Below are 22,596 nucleotides of genomic sequence, written 5' to 3'. Positions count from 1 at the left end.
TATCTTAATTTTACCTTTAATTCAAATTAATTAATGGGCTGGAGTGCAATCAGGCAGTGCAGTGCTTAATCTAACAAGTACGCGGCCCTGTGCTCAGTGCCCAGCACCATGTAAAGTGTGTGTGATAGCCTATGTCCGTCTTCTCTGCATCTCAGAACCTAAGAGGGTAAGGCAGGGCCATCAGAAGGTCAACCTTAGCTATGCAACAATTCTGAGGCCAGCCATATACAAATAAATACAATGAAATAAAATGTTATTTGTAAGTAAATAAATTTAATTGCAAAAGCAACCTGTCTTGTAATAGGATTTACATGGTTCCTGATGTTTTAAATGCATGTAATTAGCAGCATAAATACAGTAATTGCACGGTCCAAATCAGAGTATCATATAGATTTAATATATCAAATCGTCCAACAACAAGGTAATAACTGCCTTGGAACTTTACAAGAACACCTCATTTTATCCAACGCAAGGTTCAAACATACTAAGAACAAAGTCTGCTCCTATGCCAAGCGCCAAGGCTGGACAATGAATTAATCCTTTGAAAAGGAATAGGAGTCATTGCATTTTCTTGTGTTTGAGAGGCCCAAGACCTTATAGAATAGCCAAAGAGAGCAGTGGTGAAATTCAGCAAGTTTTGAAAGAAATCAAAAAGTTCACCATGAACGCCACAATACACAGGTCACACCAGCCAACACCACGGTATGGATCTGAATGTGAATACTGCATTTCCTAAAACGTCACACTGCCACTAACTGCACCAGGTACATGGAAGACGTCTGTGGAAATTTCTCTCTAGCGTGGGGGCTCCAAACAGAACCTACAACACACAGCAGTATACTAACTGCAGAAATGCCAACTAGAAGCAATGGCCTCTGGCAGGGTGGCCCTATGAAATGGCACAACAATATGAAATGTAAAAGGACAGTGAGGAAACTTTTACTTCAAAACAGGAAGCCACAGTAGAATGGTTATCTTATTCTGACACATTAGAAGCAGGAATTGCAGCTTCAAGCACTCAGTGTGAGGTGTCGATTGGAGATCGCCTACTGTCTGACTGGCTCTGCACTAGGTGCTGTATTACAGTGATTAATAAAACACGAAGGCCCTCTGCACAGGGAGAGCCTGCTGGTTACAGCCTTACAGACTTAATCAAATATGGCTTTTGGAACAAAGAGAAAACCGCTTACAAAAAAGAAAACTTTCTAGTTAAGAACTGTGCATATAAATAGTAAATTAAGTTGAAAGGGATCATATGGGCTGGGGACTATTTCAATGGCTAGTTCATTAATTATACTTCCTGTATATTTTCCCCAAGGATATTATTACATGCAAATTTTCTTTCAATAATCAAATATTCCATCTACTTTTGAACATGTCATCTGTAAAAAAAAGTTCCCGCTTAAAAATCAGGACTGCAAAGTTAAATTTAAATCAGTGACATCATACATCTTTAAACATCCCAGGGAGAGCAGGTGTGACGGAGCTGGATGCGGTTCTACGTGCCTAACTTTCGTCGTCTCGTTGTAAAGGTATTATCTCAAGTTCTTTGGCTATTCTTTCTGCTAATGCTATATTACTTGCAGCAATTATTCTCCGAGACATCAAATCGAATGGTCCACCTGAAATCAAATCAAATATGGAAAAGTTATACTTGAATGAAACAATTGAGAAGATAGTACACAGCTATATCCTCTGGCCATGCAATATTTTAATATGCTCAAATTCTCTTAAAAAATGCATCACCCAGGGTCAGCTTTCATCCTCGAGGATGAAAGCTTCTAGGCATCTTTTCTGAGTAAATACCAACGTGGGGAATTTTAATTGGACAGCCAGATCCTCTTTCTGCTTCTCGTGAGCACTCTTCCATTTTGCCCCTGTCAGAGGTCTGACAGGCACACTCACACTCACACACTGTCACATGTGTGAGGTCTGAAGACAGGCACACTCACACACTGTCACATGTGTGAGGTCTGAGGACAGGCACACTCACACACTGTCATATGTGTGAGATCTGAGGACAGGCACACTCACACACTGTCATATGTGTGAGGTCTGAGGACAGGCACACTCACACCCACACACTGTCACATGTGTGAGGTCTGAGGACAGGCACATTCACACCCATGCACTGTCACATGTGTAAGATCTGAGGACAGGCACACTTACACACTGTCACATGTGTGAGGTCTGAGGACAGGCACACTCACACACTGTCATATGTGTGAGATCTGAGGACAGGCACACTCACATCCATGCACTGTCACATGTGTGAGGTCTGAGGACAGACACACTCACATCCATGCACTGTCACATGTGTGAGGTCTGAGGACAGGCACACTCACACCTACACACTGTCACATGTGTGAGGTATGAGGACAGGCACATTCACACCCATGCACTGTCACATGTGTGAGGTCTGAGGACAGACACACTCACATCCATGCACTGTCACATGTGTGAGGTCTGAGGACAGGCACATTCACACCCATGCACTGTCACATGTGTGAGGTCTGAGGACAGGCACACTCACACCCACACACTGTCACACTGCTTTCTTCACACTTCCCGTTTCAGCATGCTGAATCTTATGGTTACCGGTGAACCCTCTGAACCCAGGCTTATTCTCCTCAATCTCATCTTCTGCTCAGAGCTAATATCTAAATGATGCAGGTCAGAGCAAACCAGGTGGAGGACAGAGCCACTGTTCACTGCCACTATGGTCCTGGGCAAGTTCATGGTCCAAGCCTCAGTCCTAGGAGGCCAGGCCTCTCCAGGCCCCTGGGGAACTCTTGCTATGCACAGTGAAGAGTCGCAATCGTTCCTCACTATGCAATGCCACGAGCTACCCCACTGTCTCATCTGCTAATGTCTGATCCTACAGAGACCCATCAGCTTTACTTTCTGTTAGGACATGTCCCACCGCTTTTTTAGGACTTATATGGCAAGAAAAGCCTCAATGCTTTGGGGTGCCGTGGTTTCACCTGTCACATCCAGCAGCACTCCGCCAGCCTCTATGACGATGATGCCAGCTCCAGCCATGTCCCAGCAGTGGATCCCCATCTCGTAATAGGCATCCGCTCCTCCCGTTGCCACAAGGCACATATTAACAGCCGCTGTCCCAACACTCCGGATTCTAACATGACCAACAAGATTGGAGGAATTAAAGAACTCTCAAAAGGAGTGTTTCTCCCTCTACACGGTCATCTCCTTCTGAATACCGCCTGAGACTGCTTACCTTAGTCTTGAGAATATCGCTGGATAAAAGCATTCTCCAATTTTAAAGTATACAACATTTAATGACCAGGGCAGGTTAAGAGCATTTGCGGCTCTTGCAAGGGTAGGGTGGCTCGTATGATGGAGTCCCAGGGGACCTGATGCCCTCTTCTAGCTTCTGCAGTCCAGTACTTATGTGGTACGTACGCACATATGTGCAAGCAAATATTCATACACATAAAATAGGAATGCATTTTTTTAAAAAAATCTTATCATTATATACTATGTAAATCATGAATTTTTCACAAAGCAATCATTCAATAAGATAAACATGATAATAAAGACTTTAAGAGGAAACAAAACAAAACAAAAACACACCAAAGCTAGCCAAATGTGACACACACCTATAATCACAGTACTTGAGAGGCAGAAGCACAAGGATGGTGGGTTCAAGACCAGCCTGGAGTACATTGTATCAATGTTGTCTCAAACAACCACCACCCCCCACCCCCACCCCGTCCCAAAACAAAAAACCCCAGACAAACAAGAAGACTGATACTTGTGTAGGTTCCTGCTTCTGGAACCCAGAACTTAAATGTCTTTATTTTACACAGTGCTATGTGGGTAGTCTCCAGCCGTGTTTAAAACACCATATCACTTACTGGTTAGTAGCTGGAAAGCCTCTTGCTCGAAGCCACAAGAGGCTACCTGGGTCCTGCATGAACAGCTGGTCTTTAATTTTTAAAAAGTCAGTGCTTTCTACAATTAATAGGAGCTTTTAAATGCTCAAAAAATGTCAAGTGCATAACAAAATAAAAGACTCTCAAGTCATCTTACAGGAAATGGCCGAGCAATGACAATCAAGCCGGACAAGCATAGCACAGTACAAATGCTAATCTCAGTACTTGGGAGGCCAAAGCAGGAGGCTCAGGAACTCAAGACAAAACACGAGAAACCATGGGCACTCGTGTTGAATGTGCTTCAAGTATAGGCAGAAGAGGGAGGCCAGGGCTGGGGTCTCACACCTGCAACCCCACACTTGAGAGGCCAGTCAGGAGGACAAGAGCTCGAGGCCAGCTTGGGCAGAATTAGACCCTGTCTCGAAATCAAGTGCATGGCAGCAACAACCACAACAAAAAGGAGGCAAGGAGCAGGGGACATAATGTCTGTAAGTCACTTTCAAACGATGCACTCTGATGCCTTTAAGATGTGTTTACTCATCTTGTTTATTGTTGTTGTTGTTTATTGTTGTCGTGGTGGTGGTGGTGGTGACAGGCTTTCACTAAATGCCCCAGCCTGGGTGGAGCTTTGTTTTCCTACTTCAGCCCTTCTAACAGGGCTGAAGCTACAGGTGACTGCCACTGTATCTGCTTTAAACGCCATCAGTGACGGACATTTAAACCTCTGGAAATGGGCAGAGATACATTCCCTCAAAATATTTATTTTTCAAAAGTACAAGAAAATTAATGAATTCTATGTTTTTCCATGTATCTAAAAAAGCAAAGAAATACAAACAAAGACTGTACAACATCTTTCATAAAGCCAACCTTAAAAAAGGACAGGGATGACAAGACGCCTGTCAGCTCGAAGGGTACCCCACTACCCCCCCCACCAAAGGGCAAACCCACTGACTCCAAAGCTGAGCGTAGGCCCAGCTCACCCTGGACTATAGGAACTCTAAGGTTAGACAAAAGCTGGCATTCCTTAGAACTGGTAAAATCAGTTCCTGTCTGCCAAAGGGAGTCACTTCCCTTACCACTGGCAGAGAAGACGTAGGGCTCCATTGGCACACACCTGTGGCTATGCATCAAAGCCGGAACCAGTTTCCGAGATCCCTCAGATCCCACCAAAGAACTTGTTAGATACACATTTCAAAGCCTTCACACCAGACTCCTGGCCTTCCCTCCCCTGGCTACTCCCTCTTTGTGAGTATTCTCAGTGTATGGTCTTGTCGCTGGCTCCCCTCATGCTCTCTTGCCCCCGCTGTACTCTGTTCTCCAGGTCTCCCATCACTTCCCAGCCCTGGCCACACTCAATCTACGTCTCTCTGTTCTGGACTCCTCCAGATGCACCTGGCTGTTCTTTCTGTCGAATCAACAACAGAAACCTTAACTACATAATGGAGAGATCATGTCAGCACTTTCTTTACTCACCACAGACCCCCTGCCCTGCCAGAATAAAACCTCTTTGACTGGGAGTGTGTTTTACAACTTACATTTATATCAAATGTAATGAAGAAGTAGCAAGAAAGAACAGTAATTCTAATTAACTGCACATGACAAGTCTTAGCTTATGAAGAAGGTACGGTGAACAGGATGCTAATACTTAAAATGCCAGACTTGAGCACAACTATAAATCTGGTGATATTCCAGGCTACATAGTAAGACCCTGTCTGAAAGGAAGCGAACTGAAACCCAAACCCAAGAAGGTCTGTGTCCCTCCTTCTTATGTGAGATATGGGCCATGTGGACCAGACAGCTCACGAGCATACTCTTGTGCTCCGCCACTCAGAGACCCCTCGAACAGTCATCCCTACAGTGAAACTTCTGCTGACACCTCTCTCGTGAGCTCTCAGGCAGGGGGTTACACAAAGCACTACTCTGCCAGCAAGCCACGAAGGCAGGGACCCAGATGCTTCATCTGATCTTCCTAGAGAGTTAAGAGAGCTTGCACTGCATCAAAAGACCTGGGTCTGTTCTCACGCTCAGCTGGCTCCGGCTTCCTTCAGATTTTCATGGTGAAGACAGTGAAGGGGTGCCTCAATTAGACCCTAAATGCAGTGCTTACAAATGATGTATTAGTAAAAAGTACCGTGTTTATCATAAACCCGTTCTTTACTAAGCCTGTCCAGTTTGAGTTTACACAAAACTGCAGACTCCAGAGGAAACATTGGGACTGCATGTGATTTTTCTGTACCTTGAGAGTGCAGTTCTCAAGCATGAACCGAGACGGTTATGCCTCAATCTCAGAACGCTGGACACCTCGGCATCAGTTCTCCCAAAGTACACAACTGGTTCAGCACTGTTCACTTCGTCTCCCGCCTGCTGCCTCACGGTGCTCTGTATGAGCGATTCTGAAATGCCAGGGACAACTCAACCGGCCGAGTACAACAGCTCTTATCCTCGGGACCATTTTCCTCTCCCAACCACTGGGGCAAGGAAGAAAATTATGTTTTCCTCCAGCTAACAGCAAAGTAAAAGCTGAAGTACTGAGCACTTGACTGTCTCACAGGCGATTTATGGCCTACGGTTAAAGTCCAAGCTTTCTCCACACTTTAAACAGCCGGCAGCTTTTAAGAAGCACCTTGTTCTTGCCTCAAGGACATCATTCTTTGGGCCTCGAGAGCTCCATGTTCTGGGAGGTTCTGAGTGGCTAGGTGACAGAACCTCTCATTACTCTGTAGACCACAGACTCACAAATCATAGTTTATACCACGGTCAACGGTTCTCGGAACGTCCTAACTCCTAAGGGGGAAGTTAAATATTAAAGGAAGAGAATGACCCGGAAGCCAGCGCTGTATCCCAGCTCCCTCGAGCTCGTCCCCTGTAGCCACTTCAGTGTCTGAACCTCTGAACTCATCCGTGAAGCAAGCCTACATTAGATGAGCCTTGGAGCATTATCATAGTCTATCCCTGATGATCACTGTCAGGAGAAAGAAGGTAATGACAATTGGCAATAAGAGAAAGTCTTAAAATTCCATTGTTATTCATGATCTCTCCCTATGCAACCCAGGCTGACCAAACCACCCAGTCCTCCTGCCTGGGCTTGCTCAGTACCCGAGATAACAGACACGTGTTACAGAGCCTGGCTTCTCATGGCTTCTCGTTCATTTGAGACAGTTCTTCCTGTGTGGCCAGGCTGTCCTTGAACTATTCTCTACAGTCCTCTTGTCCAGTCTCCTCCAGGCCACGGTTACAGGTATGCTCTACCAAACCTTGCTTCAGTGGCTTTTTAAGGATTATTTTTACTGAAACAACTATTACAAAGGTCAGAAAAATGCTACTTATATAACTAATACCTGTATTAAATTTGGGGAAATCAAATCACTAGCTTTTCCTAGAACCTCTAGGATGTGTACTCCCTTCAAAAACAAAGAAACAAAACTTTTTCAGCCAGGGTCTCACTATGTTTTCCAGACTAAACCCTAACTTCTGGAAGCAAGCAATCCTCCTGCCTCAGCCTCCTAAGGAGGCAGTAGTATTAACATATGACATCGCTCCCAGCAACATTCACATCTGGCTTACCCATCCTTCCATTACTGAAGGACTCTGGAGTTGGAGGGCGGTGTTATGGGTGTAAAACATATAACATGAACACTCAACAGGCTAAGGCAGGAGGGTCTCAAGTTCCAGGTCAGCCTAAGCCACAGTTTCATCCTATCTCCACAAAACAAAGCAAAATAAATAAATAAATAAATAAATAATAAATAAATAAATAAATAATATGTGTGTGTATGTGTATACAGAACATTATAGAAAGATTTAATAAAAAGAAATCTGCTAAAATTATAAACATTTATAAACATAAAAATTCAAAAGCAAAGAACTCATGAAATAAACAGTTACTACAAATAATACAGATAGAAATCACAGGAGAAGCCGTGGCAGAACAATGGAGGCTGATGGAAAGATCTCGCTCTCTGTATTTACAGGTTGTTATCAATGTTCCTAAGGGATGGATGGTACTGGGCTTTGTATGTTTAGGTGGGCAATTATATCTTATCAATTAAATCTAAGGTTATTGTGTTGTGTGTTCTTTTAAGTGATGATTTGAGTGTAGGAAAGTGTGTGGCAGCAGGAGACACTGGGCCGCCGAGGAGTTGGGATGTGCTTCCGCCGAGATGTCTAGCCGATATCTTGGGGCACCAGGGTGCCAGACCTAGTGAGGTAAAAGACGACTATACCTTTCTTATTTTTTATATTTTACAACAGCAGATGGCGAACCAATGTGATGGGCAAGAATCCAGTAGTAATCCTAAGAGTTGAGAGAAAGTTTTTATTTTCTAAGAGGAGGCCAGCGTCCTGTTAAGTCACGTGATCTCTCAAGGGCGGGGAATTTAACAAAGAAACGGAAGTAGCCTGGGCTGGCAGGCTATAGGTCCCAGGCTGTGTGATAAGTAATGGCAGCTCAGAGAGTTAGAGATTAAAAGCTGCTTTTTAAAGAAAATATTTTAGAAAGTCTTTCAGGATACTCGTATTCTTTTTAACGTGGGCTCCATGGGAATTTTGGGTTGAAATCCTAGTTAGACAAGCTACTTCTTAATTACAGGTATTATTAAAAGGTGATTAAGTTTGTTTTTAGAAAGAAGAGAGTAAAGAGATTACCTGAATCAGGTGGGGATTTTCATCCACGGTTCAGAACTGAGATAGGGAAAACTTAGTCACTACCTCCAAGTAGAGAGTTGTGATGAATGTCTGTAACACCAGGCAGAGTGAATGAAGACATATACTATAGAAGTTATTAAGGTTAAATAAAAATCTGTGGCTCTGGGTAGAGAGCTTAACAGATGGAGATATTTTGGGCTAAAGTCCTGGTTTGATATGTTGCTTACTGAAATTGGAATTGATAGAAGGTATTTGGTTTGTTTTATGAATTACCCCGCTAAAGGCCATATGGCTCGTTGTTGCAGGCTAGCGAGGGTTTATGGTTATTTTTTATATCTTCCTCAACAGGAAGCTCAGATTCTCTTAACATGGGCTCCACAGGAATTTGGGTTAATTTCCTGATATCACAGAGTACAAAAGCCTATCAGGCTCATTGTTTAGCTTACTTCCTTTTTAAAAAATTGTTTAATCTTCATAATGGGTGTGACTTTGAGTTTTATGGTTATATTATTACTCTGGGAGAGAGTGCAAGATACAAGCTTTTCTGGTTACAGACTAAGGAACACAGTATTTTGGGAGAAAGATTTTGTCTTTGTGTTTTTAAAAAGTGTGATTAGGCTCTGGAAACCCCACAGGGTCATACTGATCAGGTTTGATAGAGGTAGACCGCCCAAAAAAATTAATGCAGAATCAAACAGAAAGAGATTTCGATTCTAAACTTTGGTCTTGAGAGTTGTATTTTACAGAGTGTGCCTACTTGGATTCCTGGTCTCAAGGATTTTCAGCTGGATCCAGTCAGGACACATCGGCTACAGCATTTGCTTCATTCTTCTTACTCCCTACCCCCAAGGATATCTCAACGCCCATGTACAGCTTGAAAAAGTTATAGAGGAGTCGTCACCCCAATTCCCTGGACTTTGGGGGGCTGAAAGTGGTTATTCTAAAGTTGTTTTTATGTGGAATTTAGAAATGGTTGTAATTTAACAGGGAAGAATTAGCTAGATTGAGTTATATAGTCGTAATCTCATTTGTTAACTAAGCTAAAATCATATCTTTGCTTTGATATAGAATTGATTTGTTAAAAGTTTAAAAGTACAAGGTTTAGAGCCAGTCCTTCTATTGATGTCTGAGTTGATTGCACATGTGAGTTAAGGGCCAAACAGCAAACGCATTGCTGACTTTGTGAGAGTACTTTCAAGATATTATTAAGATATAAAGACAACAGTACAGATTGTCTTATATAGGTAGTTTTCAAAAATGTCAGAAATTTAAAGTTATTTATCTTTTGTTGAGACATATCTGCTCCTAACAGTTCCCCTTTGGCGGATTTAATGAAGAATTTGAACATCTCTACCTCCAGATGAGGCAATACTTTGTGGCTAGGCAGCCACTGGACAAAGCTGCCTATTTCATCTGCAGGCTAATACTGTCCAGAAAAGGACAAATTATGCAGAATAGTTGACTGATAAACCCTGCCAAGACAGGGTGATCAGCCCTTCAAAATCTGCATTTCAAGAGTCTGTCAGTTGATTTTGGGCCAGAAGACCGAAGACTTGCACTCACGTGCTGCTAACAGGGGACTGTGCTAGTGGAGATTTGTCTCTACAACCTCTCAGTTCTAGAAGCCATGTTAGGCTTCCTTTGTGTATAGATATTTGGTCATCTCAGATTTCTAACGGGGTTGAAGACTGATTATAGTCTCATAGCCTATCAGGCTGTTTAACTCTGAATATACATATTTTATTAGATAGTTATCAGATAGTATACAAGCTAGCCAAGATATAATATAGATTTTAAGTCTTTCTTAAGCTGGAATGGATATTTAAATGTTCTGTTTAACTGATATAGTGTTGGACTGGGTGTTAAATATATTTTATGCTTTTAATTACAAAATAATAATAGTTGTGCTCAGCTTATATTTGAGAGAAAAGTTTTTTTTTAATTAGACAAAAAGGATGAAATGTGGGATGATGTCATAGGTGAGGCAGGCACCTATAGAAGGAGACCTGTCATTGGATGAGAAGGAAGGATGGGCGGGAAGAAAAGTTTGAAGGAAGAGGAGCAGACTGGAACGAAGAGAGAGGAAGAGAGGAGGAGGAGAGGCAGAGAAGCCGTGGCAGGACAATGGAGGCTGACAGAAAGATCTCGCTCTGTGTATTTACAGGTTGTTATCAATGTTCCTAAGGGATGGATGGTACTGGGCTTTGTATGTTTAGGTGGGCAATTATATCTTATCTATTGGATCTAAAAAAAAAAAGAAATCACAGCACAACACGAAATTATTGTACTGTGATACAGAACACAGTATCAATATATTAATAACTTTTATCTATTAAGAAACATTTACAAATTGACTTATAAATGGATACAGTATATGTTTTATGCAAGAGACACACTTAGAATAAAACTAGACAAGGTTAGGAACCGTGGCGCACACCTCTAGCCCTCCACTGAGGAGGCTGAGGCAGAGGGACACTGAAGCTCGAGGGAGGCAAGGAGGCGACAGGACTGTGAACCTGAGGTCTGCCTGAGATGCACAGCAAAACCCTGCTGTAAAAATCAAAAACAAAATTCATCTCAAACCAAGATTCCCAAGGTCAACTCTAGCCTCCACACAAGCACAAGCACAGACCCCACCCCCACAAACACACAGAGAAAAATAAAGACGAACCCCTTTAAAGCAGACCCTCTGGAGGTTTAGGTGGGAAAGCGGGGCCTTACCCATGGATAGGAATGGAGCAAAGCCTTTCCATGTTGGAGAGAACAATCCGCAAAGTCTCCGGCTTTCTGGACGAGCCCAGCTCGGTCACCAAGAGTGATTTGGTAATGTCTGAAAGAGGAAGCTATTTCAAATAAACTGCAAGCTCTCAATAAACAAAACTCTACAACAACAACTCTGACACAATTCTGAATAAAATGGGACATTTAAATCCTCTTTCCTAGTTTATCTGACTTTTTTTCCAAGCTTCAAATGTTAAAGTACTTATAAAATCGGTGTGGTGCTTGACACAGGCCTGCGACTAAAACATCATAGTAAATCACTTTTTAAAAATAAACAACAAAGAAAATGAACAAAAAATATTCCCTCGGTGAAGCCTTTAAGAGAAAAGTTAGGGCTGGGTATTGTGCTGTACATCTTTAACTTAAATACTCAACAGACAGAGGCAGGGGATCTCTCCGTTCAAGGCCAAGCTGGTCTACATAGCTAGTCCCAGGCAAGAGCTATAGTGAGACCTTGATTAAAAACAAATCAAAGCCAGAGAGAAAGGAAGGAAGGAAGGAAGGAAGGAAGGAAGAAAGGAAGGAAGGGAGGAAGGAGAGAAGGTAGGTAGGTTGGTTAACTAGTTTATGAAAGTCTGCAAGGAGCCCCAAATCCAGACTCTTTGCAAGTTCAAAGTTCTTATTACACTGAAAGGATCCTAAGGTGCAAACTCAAAAATATGATAGAAAGGTGACTCAAAAGCCAATCAACTATCCTACTGAGACAATTCAAACACTAATGTCTATTTCATCGTGTACACACACACACACACACACACACACACACACACACACACACACACACAAAGGTAAACTGGTTTCATACAGACAAGGTCCACACTCACAGACTCAACTCCTCTCAGATGGCACTCCATCCCCCAAAAGAAGCCTTGTATCTTTACTGAATATGGAGACTCTCCCACCATTATCTCCCAAGGCCATAAAATATAACAATAATTTATACAGCATCAATCCTGTACCCATTAACTAAACTACAGACAGAGAAAGCAAGGGTAAGTGGCAGGTTACATGCACATACATCATTTTAACTGAGGGACTTGATCCTCACAGAGACTGAGAAACCACTGTGTAACCGTCTTAAGGGTTCTTAGGTGGCTCTGCTTGTTGGGAGCACAGACGGCCCTAGAACTCGCTTTACCCAGGCTGGCTTCAAACGCCTTCTGCCTCCACCTTGAGTGTAGGGATTCCAGGAAGATGCCACTGTGTCCAACTGATCTCAGCTTTAGCGTGTGTCATTTATGATTCACAGACCGATAAAGGGGTGAATGACGTTACATCACATCAGGAAATGCTAACGAGTTTGAGATGGTGTGAGGTGAGCTTCAGAACAGGAGCCCTGATGCCCACAGCCACACCCACTCCTAGTGACATCCTTCGGGTGCACCTGCTCAATGACATCTGCTTTTCTGCCCCAACTACCATGCTAAAAACCGGGGTCAGAAGGGGAAAGGAAGAAATAATAAAATCGAGTCAGCTAAGACTTGCTAACCCAAAGGTCGATATACAAACACGGAGAACGCAAGCACTGTTTGCAGAGGGCACCAGCACCGGAAGACAAACCCACCTTCCTGCTGCGAGACCCGAAGCTTCTGACCGTTACAAAAGGCGCCTTTTCCTTTCCTGCCCGTATACATCTTATCTTCCACACAGCTGTATACAACTCCAAACTCCATCTGCACAGGGAAGCAAGTCTCTTAGCAAACCCGGGTATCTTCCCATTAACTGGCATCAGTTTTATGAATAAAGCAGCAAGAAAATCTAGTCCATTAATAAAATATGTTCCAGCGGCTGAACGGTGGGGAAGTATTGCCCAAACACAGTAGGCCATCAGAACTCCATCCTTCGCTCCCACTCAAGTGTAGCCGCAGAGAACACTGCCCTTCTCCCAGCTCCGACGGACAGGGCTCTTTGTTTTCTACAGTGAACACTGTGTCCTCCTGGGCCAAGAGTCCCGCTCATCCACTCGCCCACTGATCCTTCTTCTCTTCTGGTGCCTTCCTGCTGCTCGAGTGTAGCAAACTAAGAACTCAGAAGCAGAGCGCCCTCGACTGCTCAGGCTGACTGTGATCAAGGCTTGTTTAGGAGCATGTGGTGTACCAGGTGACCAGTACAGCCTGTGAGCAGAGTCCTACGCAGTGACTTATGTTTCAAATGTGTGCCCGTGGCTAAGGGATTCAACTGAGAGGTTCGTGTATGCCAGGCAAGGGAGCTACCACTCAGCCTTGGGCTTTCATTTCTTAAGTGTGCTGTTCCTACCACAGTGCTCAAGACCCTCACATAAAGCAGCCAAATAGCCAAACAGCAGGGAGCAAGCAAAAGGGACCACGGTCATTACCGAGGTTACTCTGCTGGGTCTCCATCTACGTATTCATTCATGTCTATGTTTCTAAACGCACGCCGCGTTTTCAGTCACCCTCCGGCCCCTGACAGATGAAGCCATGCTTAGAAATGTCCCGCTTCGTCAGAGGAATTGCGAAGCCACACTAACTCCTGACATGGCTGCGTGCGTCAGGATAGTGATCTGGGTCCTTCCCTGTGTTCACGTCCTCTTCCCAACAGTGGCTTCTCGGGAAACAAACCGTATCTACTGAGAACGTGCGTGAACACGTCCCCAGCCTTGTAGCAAATGTTTACAGGTGGCACAAAGCAAACATGAAAATTTACATTTTTCTCAGAAAAGAAAAGCAAAGTATCTTATAAGCCATATGTTTAAGACGTACCTCTTTATTTACAACGAAGCCAATCGAAACAGCTACAAAGGGAAACCTTTAAAAAAAGAGACAAAATCCACAGACTAACCAAGACAGAATAGAATTTCAACAAGTACATATACAATTGTTTTCAAATCAATTCTCATAACCTCTGAAGACAGAATGAGTGTGCGCGCACACACACACACACACACACACACACACACACACACACACACACACACACGCATGAGACACCTCTACAGAAATTAGCTAAGTTCTTAACACTTAAAACAAGGTTCCTTACATTTTCCTCATTAGCCATAAGCATAGGCAGCAAGGAGAAAAACACTGTCTTTATTCTGACGTGAAACTTGGAGCTGGATGATAGAAAAATTTTAAACTGCTAATCACAGTGATTTTTTAGGGCTTCCAGTTTGCACATAGACATCTCACACACAAGAAAATCGGAATTTTTTTTTAAAGTTCAGCAAAATAGGTTTAAACATAATTGGAATGGGCTATGGTATTTAACATTGAGTCCTTATTTTAATAAAAACGCTCCACTTTTTTATTCAATGTATCTCAGGCGGTGTTCCATATTTAAAAGACACAGAGTCTTAGCACGTGTGGGTCCTATGCTTTATAGCTTTATAGCTTAGTACCTGTGTATGTAGCACACATGCACACACATACATACATACATACATGCACACACCACACACGGGCACATATGCACATGACTACAAGACCACTGATCCTTACCATGTCAGGGACTATACTAAGTTCTTATGAAAGTGAACGACTCTGTGAATGCCACCAAGAAATAATTCTATGAACAGGTGTCACCAATATGGCCATTTTATAAGGTCTTTTTTCTTTCTTTAAGATATTACTATGTACTTTAAACTCAGTATGTAGCCCAGGCTGGCCTCAAACACGTGATCCTCCTGCCTCTACCTCCCAAGTGCTAAGATTATACTCTCATATCTCGTGCCACAGTGGTTGTGAAATGACATAACCCAGACATGTCTGAGAGGAGGAACTCTCAGATGAGGAACTGGCTTGTGGGAATGTCTGTGGAGCACTGTCTCAGTTACCAACTGAAGTGAGAAAGGTCAGCCCACTGTGGGTGGTGCCATCCAGGGCAGGCAGGCCTGGGCCACAGAAGAACCAGAGATGGGAAGCCAGTGAGCAGTGCGCCATGGTTTGTGCATCTAGCTCCTGCCTTGAGCCCCCGTCTTGGCCTGCCTCCCTCAATGGCGAGCTGTAAAGAGTAAGAAGAAATCGGCCTGTCCTCCCTGCGCTGCTTGTGGTCATCACTTTATCACAGCAACAGAAAGAAAACCAGGACATCTGGCTCTTACACATTTTTTAACCTTTGTTTTTATTTCATGTGTATGAGTCTGTGAAGATCAGAAGAAGGTGTTGGATACCCTGGGCCCAGAGTTACAAATGGCTGTGAGAGGCCATGTGTGTGCTGGGAATCTAACCTGGGTCCTGTGGAAGAGCAGTCAATGCTCTTAACCACTGAGCCAGCCCTTCAGTCCCGGCTGGCCTTAAGCATTTTTAAAACCAAGGCTTAGAGCGAACAGCTTGTCCATCGTCACAAAGCCAATAAACAAGCTGCTGGACTCAAACCTCACTGTGCAGAACCCACACATTAGCCCACACCCTTTTAGCGACATTTCTCTCTGCAGTGAACTCTGTGCACGGAGAGTACCCCATCAGTGAAGTCAGCAACTTCTTCACTGGTCTACAGGGCTCCTGTTACTCTGTCACACTTTTGTATAGTCTTCACAGAGAGAAAAACACTGGTGACCAGGCACACCGCATCACAAGTCCACACAGACAGAACCATCTGTCTACTTCCTCCACATCTTAGAAAAGATCTGCACAACACGGTTAACTCCACCACCCATCTCACACACAGCTTCTTCAAATAAAGAAGCATAGAGTGCTTAGGCTTATATGATTCCCTAAAGTCTGTGTTTCTTGGAGCAGAGACTCATCTAGTGAGCACACAACAGGAATCACACTAAAACCATGAATGCATACCGGTGCACAAAGTTGGTCGTCCCGTCAATGGGATCAATGATCCACGTGGGCTGCTCTGTGAAGACTGTCTTTTCCCCGGCTGCCACAGATTCTTCACCAATGAAACTGAAAACAAGAAACAAACTCTTGACACCTAAACTGGACTCAGTACTTTAAGCTCAGGGTCTACCACGAAGCACAAGCCAAGTCTAGACTATTGTTCTGTTGTATTGTTGCTCTGTTAGAAAGAAAGGAAGAAAGGAAGGAAGGAAGAGAGAAAGATAACAATAATAATAATAATAATAATAATAATAATAATAATAAGAAGAAGAAGAAGAAGAAGAAGAAGAAGAAGAAGAAGAAGAAGAAGAAGAAGAAGAAGAAGAAAACATGACGAAGCTCTATTTTCCCCAGAGCAAAGGCCTGTGAAACAGCACAGAGTCCTAAGTTCTAAGTGTGATGCTGGCATAAATACAGGGAAAAGCACACACATCTGAAAAGGCTATCCTTAAAATGAGAAATTTAAAAAACACAGTGATCTTAAAAGTAAAAGCACGGGGAGGGCATGGCTGCAATGCCATAATCCCAGCACTCAGGAGGTACGAGGGCAGAGAATCAAGGGTTCCTGGCTAGCCTAGGCAAGAGCGAGACTGCCTTAAAATCGAACAAACTGAAAGAAATACCAAAGGACCACGCATTCTCTAGATCCTAGCAAGACACAGAGCTCATATATCACTTCCTTGAGTGTGAACTGACTTCTGGTCCAAAGAATGCAGCAGGGCTGAGTGGTACAGCCTTGCTTCTGGCCTGGTAGTTTCAAATGTTCCCACTGTTTCTCCCTCCTGGTCCTAGAGGAGGCCAGCTTCTAGGTAGCTCTGAGAATGACACAGAAGTGAGGGACCGGAGAAGCCACCAGCAGACAGCCCACAGGGAGCTGGAGTTGCCACAACTACAGAGGTAAAGGGTCCCTCCCTCCTACTGGGACCTTGGTGACCCACTGACGAAAACTCCCAGAGATCTCAGTCAGGGTCATGCAGCCAAGCTACTCTCTACTCTGGCCAAACTGTGAAGCTCTATGTCTGTCGTTCAGAATGACTTTAGAGGAGCAATTCATAACAGAGAATGTTACTGTTACTGAGAATGTAAAGTACCTACAGAAATGACCGTGTACGACTGTCACATTGATTTTAAAACGGTGTCTGAGTTCACCAGTTTTCTTCTCGCCTGTTCTTTTTTTTTCCCTTTTTTATCATTTGACACTGAACTGTTTAAATATACATATTTGTTCACTTTTCCCTTTTTCTCTTATTTCTAAGCCTTTTTATTGGAAGGGAGGAAGTTCAGTCACAACTTATCTTTCCATCTCAGTGACTAGAAGACTGACAGTGGCCAATGTCACAAGGAGGAAGATGTAACAGCACCGCAGCATAAAACCCTCAAAGGATGGCTTTTAATTTCCAAAAGTTCTGGGGGCTTCCACCTACAAACAGAGCTCTACTGCTGGCCTTGTTTCCAGCCTGCAGGTTCCTGAGACAGGGTCTCACTGTGCAGCCCTGGCTGGCTACACAACTCCCATGCTGCTTACCTGCTCCTCCTGAGTGCTGGAATTAGGGGCATCTGCCATCCTGCCTGGCTGCAACGATGTTTCTGCTGAATTTGGGTCTTTTACAGGGTTTTCTATGGAACTTCCTAATGCTAGCATTTCTCTTGCATATGCGGAACTTAGCAATGCAGGGAGTTTAAGCAAGCTTTTCAGTTGTGCCTAAGGCAGCAGACCGTTACTTCCACCATCTAAACATTCCTCCTGTCAAAGATCCCTCTCTCCCGACCCGAGAACCACAGGACAAGCAATCAACCTAACCCAGCACCCAGGGCTTCCTGCTCAGGATTTGGGATCTTAACCAGTGAGGTAAAAATATATAAAAGGTGAGTCAGAAACAGCCAAGCCATCAGTTAAGACCAAGACCACACACACACTATCCAAAGCAACAGCCCAGAAGCCACCCACAGGGTCATCCTGGTCTGGGCTGCCCCATACCCTCAAACTGAGCTCCTTTTCAAGTCAAGTCACCTGTTACGACTCTGGGTCTAGAAACATTTGCCTCATGCATACACTTACTCCAACCTAGACTTAATTTTATCACCATAAAGTGGCAGAAGAAATACCTGTGATATGGGTATTTTTCCTTTATAGAAGACATAAGCATTTTTTCAACTTTTTGGTCAGTAACTGTTACCAAGTCGGCTGGAGAACTTTTAATCATGACATCCATCTTATTTTTTAGAGCTTCACGAATCATCTAAAAAGAAGTATTTGATAAGCAATTAAAAAAAGATGTAAGAAATTTAAAACCAAACAAGAAGGTAAATTGCAAAGATAACTTCAAGTATTCAACCGGTCTTAACATGTTGTTAAATGTTCTCTTTCCAAAAATGTCTATGAAACAAGACACTTTAGAGTTATGACCTTCTGGGTAAAATATTATATAATTTTAATTTGTATCTTACTTTAGATTCATGACTGTCATGGCACAAGCTACAAACTGAAAAATGCAGCTGGAGATGCCATGCGGTGTCAGCGATGCTTAACATTATCACAGGCCTAGGCCCCACCCCAGTGCCCCCTCCACACACTGAATCCACACATACACACATACACACACATACACAAACACATACACACACTGAATACATACACTGAATACACACACATACACACACTGAATACACACACTGAATACACACACACACTGAATACATACTGAATACACACACGTACACAAACACACAAACACACTGAATACACACACACTGAATACACACACATACACACACTGAATACACACACACACTGAATACATACTGAATACACACACACATACACAAACACACTGAATACACACATACACACACTGAATACACACACACACACACACACACACACACACACACTTTTCACTGTATTTACAGTGTTTAGTAGAAAAGCCCGTGTAGATTACTCAGAACACATTGTGTTGAACAAGACTGCACTACAGTATCTACACACCACACACTATGGCACCCAGACTGTAGTTCATACCTCTCCAGCTTGTCTTGCGAGGATCACTGCATAATCCATGCACTCCTGCCAAGGGTCTGCCATTATCTAAACATAGTCAACATAGATCAGCACAAAACAGTTAAACTGTGCAGGCATTCACTTACTCAAGTGTCTCAACTGGCAACACTTTTGACTCACCCCTTCCCTGGTCCCCAGTAAAACTCATCTTGAAATATTACATATTTTACCTCGTAGTAAACACTCTGGTACTGTTGTTGTTCTGAGTCAATGTTTCATATAGTCCAGGCTGGTCTCAAAGCCAAGCATAACCTTGAACTCCTGATCCCCTGCCTGTCCTTTCCAAGAACTAGGATTACAGACAGGCAGGGGCTATTTTACCCAACTTTACAGAAGTATTATCAAAGCAAACAATGTTCTGTGAAGTTGCCTCCCAAAGTGTCCATACAACATCCCATTTTGGGATGTGGCTCTGCCATATCTTATTGTGAGGGGTTGTGGGGATCCCCCTGAAGCCTAGGTAGATGAGGTCAAGACAGTCTATGGGTTAGGTGTAGAATAAGATACAGAACACAGGAAAGGCTGCAAGGAAAACACTTTTAAAGACAAAGGAACAAAGGTTTTGTTGACTCAGTGCCAGGGAGTTGAGTGCTTTGCACATGGAATTTAAAATAAAAAAAAAAATAAGGTAAGGTGAAGAATTTAAGAAAGATTAGAAATACTTTGCCCCATATTCTATGGACAGACTTTACAGAATGCATGCTCGATTCTGATTTGAAAGTTCTCTACTTTGCCTTATAACATTCTGAGAGAAGAAAACTCTAAAATATAATTATCAAAGCAAAGGTTCCGTTTACCTCCTGGACTTCAGGGAGGGGAAGCGTAACCGTGTGACTTGCCAGCTTTCTGCTGGCCTCTAGAGACTTACCACAGGCTTGACTACATACTAACGTGAGTTCCTAGCCCAAGGAAGCATGGACGCTGTCATGCCCAGAAAAGGTGGCTGTCTTTATAAAGCCATACTCTGTCTGCTTCCCAGCTGAGGACAAGCTCCACACTGTGCTTCCTCTTTAAGAGCATCTGAAATCTCTACCCTGTGGTACTGGAGAGAAAGAAGCAAAGGGGACCCGGAGCACATGGACAAGCTGCTGCTGGTTACTGCTTCATTTCCTTGTTACTTGATACAAGGTTGGCTTTGTCCATCCTGGCTCAGTCTTCCGAACGCTGGCTGGGATTGCAGATATGCCATTATGCCTAAGCACCTTTTCCTGTGATACAAGCGTTCAAGTATACAAGCGTATAATGACCACCTTGAGCTATAAACTTGTCACGACAGGACATTCTTAGGTTGGGCCTGCTTCCTCACCAGAAACTGCTCAAGCCACTCCCACTTCACCTTGTGACAGACAGCATGAACAGAACACCTCCCCATTCCCCCATGACCCTTTCAAAAGATACCCAACTATCTTCAACACAACAGATGCCAATCAACAGACACTTGCAGGAAAACTGCTTCTGCGACGCAGCTTTTGGTCATTTGTATGCATGCTACATTTTCTCAATCGGTTCTAGTACATTCTTTGAAGAAAGGAAGCTGATAAATGAACATTTCTGAGGTGCCCTAAAATCTAGAGGTCCAAAAGAGGGAAGAGACAAGGGAAGTCAATTAAGAAACGGTTCTCTGGGGTTTGTTCTTTTTTTGTAGGATACGGTGGAAGGCAAGAATGGAGAATTTAAAAGCCTATGCCTTGAAATCCAAATATAGCATATAGCGTTAGCGCTACATCTCAGAAGCACTTTTTAGCCTTATTGCTGGTAGTTCACAAAATGTGGCCCAAGTCTTGGTCCTTTTCCTAGCTGGTATATATAAATGGCTCAATAAAATCTTTTATTTCAGAGACCTTTGCTTCAAGACTTGTTTTCACGGGTGTCATATCCTATCACCCTTCACTCTGGGAACGAAGTCTTACAGAGTTAAAACTATTTCTATCCTGTACAGCCGAGCTACCCGCGTCACTTGTCTCCGCTCCTGACGCAGGACATCCCCGGACCCGGTCCTGCTCTTCCCTAACCGTGTAAATTCGTGAGCCTGGGAACTTGCCGTGTAGAGCCCTGAGGTCTTTGGCAGAGTCGGGCTCATTCTGCGACGTAGAACCTCAGAGACCGAGGACCGCCTGGCGAACCCACTCGGCTGTTTCCGGAGCACTACGGAGAGCACCGCCGGGAGGAGGGCCCGGCAACCGCCCCGGCTCAGCATGGGAACAGCTTGTCTGCAGCCCACCAGAAACCCACGCCTCGGACACCGAATAACGCTGCACGAAATGCAGGGACAGAACGGACTCACCTCGCGCGAGCGCACCGCAATCGATGCTCAACCGCTGGCGTCCGAGGGCTCGGTTCTTCGGCTCTTCCGGAGGTAACGGGGATTGCTCCGACAGGAAGTCCCGCCCCATTAAAACCTATGAGCGGGGACAGGACGTCTCGAAACCCCGCCTTCAGCCTTCAGTCTTCGCTCTGCCTGGAGCTGATAGCCAGGCTCAACTTGCCTTTGCAAGGTCTGGATCGGTTGAAGTTCTGGCATTCTCCTGCATACCCTTTCTTCTCTAAGAATCCCCTCTCTCCACTTTTGTCTTTACTAGTTCATATTTTCCCATTTCCCTTTCTCCCATTCTGCTCTTTGTGTCAGAGATAAATTGGAGTTGTGACTGTTATTGTTAAACCTGTAAGCCTAAAGGAGATTTTTATTTTTTGATAATTGACTGTCAGAAACAACTCTCTTCTCAGTAATTCATTTAGACACAGGTTGTTTGTTGTGGACTTGACTGCTGCAGGCAGTTGCTCTCCCCACCTTCAGACTCAGTACTAAGGACGGAATCCAGGGCAATATACAAGCACTCTATGTTAAGTCACTCCCATTATTTAGCGTAGGTTGGCTTCTGAAGTCTTCGAGCACCATGCCTTCACTTCCGGATTACAGGCACGTGCCACCACACCACACAGCAATTGCGCGCTCTTTCGTGCTTAAAGTGTTACAATTTCACGAAGATTCCCTTCATTATACAGATAAGAAAACCGAGGCTTGGAGGAGTTAGGAGATTTGTCCCAAGCTCACACAAGATCATAGCACCCTGACGCCGAAATCCACAGACAGAATATACATGGCTCAACCCGGTTGCTCTGGATGACCAACAAAGGCTAGTTTATGGTTCTTAAAATGCTTCCTCACGTGGAATGGTACCATGGTAGGTTTGTTACTGTTAAGTAGAAGACTCTATCCAGATGACCTATCCACAAGAGGACCACAGTGTCCTTGCGTTATTACTTGTGAAGTGATTGGTTCTCAGGAATCAAGACTAGAAATTATTAACGATATGCATGTAACATGTCTCAGAGATGAGTGGCAGGGGTGGCGAGTCTGATTTGTAAACCCACGGAGAGCCAGAGTCTGCTCTTCTGAAGCCTGCTCCCCTAAGACATGGATGTAGACATC

The 22,596-nt window shown here is 43.8% G+C and overlaps 1 protein-coding gene across 2 annotated transcripts; it reads right to left on the bottom strand.

Moving 5' to 3' along the window:
- Positions 1-253: 253 nt before the first annotated feature.
- Impa1 (inositol monophosphatase 1) lies at positions 254-21,528 on the bottom strand. 2 transcript variants are annotated; one of them, XM_006232151.5, is made up of 9 exons: positions 21,208-21,460; positions 19,128-19,193; positions 18,215-18,348; positions 16,070-16,174; positions 14,042-14,087; positions 12,886-12,994; positions 11,262-11,370; positions 2,985-3,136; positions 254-1,622 (listed from the first exon to the last, which is right to left on the bottom strand). In XM_006232151.5, exons 1-9 carry the CDS (start codon positions 21,361-21,363, stop codon positions 1,507-1,509), a joined length of 993 nt encoding a protein of 330 aa, XP_006232213.1. In that variant the 5' UTR covers positions 21,364-21,460; the 3' UTR covers positions 254-1,506. The 2 variants fall into 2 exon arrangements, with proteins under 2 accessions (XP_006232213.1, NP_114446.2); NM_032057.2 differs by having other exon boundaries at positions 379-1,622; positions 21,451-21,528.
- Between the last annotated feature and the right edge of the window lie 1,068 nt (positions 21,529-22,596).

The sequence above is a fragment of the Rattus norvegicus genome, chromosome 2, assembly GCF_036323735.1.
Source record: "Rattus norvegicus strain BN/NHsdMcwi chromosome 2, GRCr8, whole genome shotgun sequence".
Classification (NCBI taxonomy): domain Eukaryota; kingdom Metazoa; phylum Chordata; class Mammalia; order Rodentia; family Muridae; genus Rattus; species Rattus norvegicus.
This window is presented reverse-complemented; position numbering and strand designations above follow the sequence as displayed.

Coding starts and splice junctions, on each gene's coding strand:
- Impa1 (XM_006232151.5), bottom strand. CDS start 21,363: ATGCTGAGCCGGGGCGGTTGCCGGGCCCTCCTCCCGGCGGTGCTCTCC. Junction 19,194..21,207: donor AGACCTCAGGGCTCTACACG/GCAAGTTCCCAG, acceptor GACTATGTTTAG/ATAATGGCAGACCCTTGGCA. Junction 18,349..19,127: donor TCGCAAGACAAGCTGGAGAG/GTATGAACTACA, acceptor ACTTCTTTTTAG/ATGATTCGTGAAGCTCTAAA.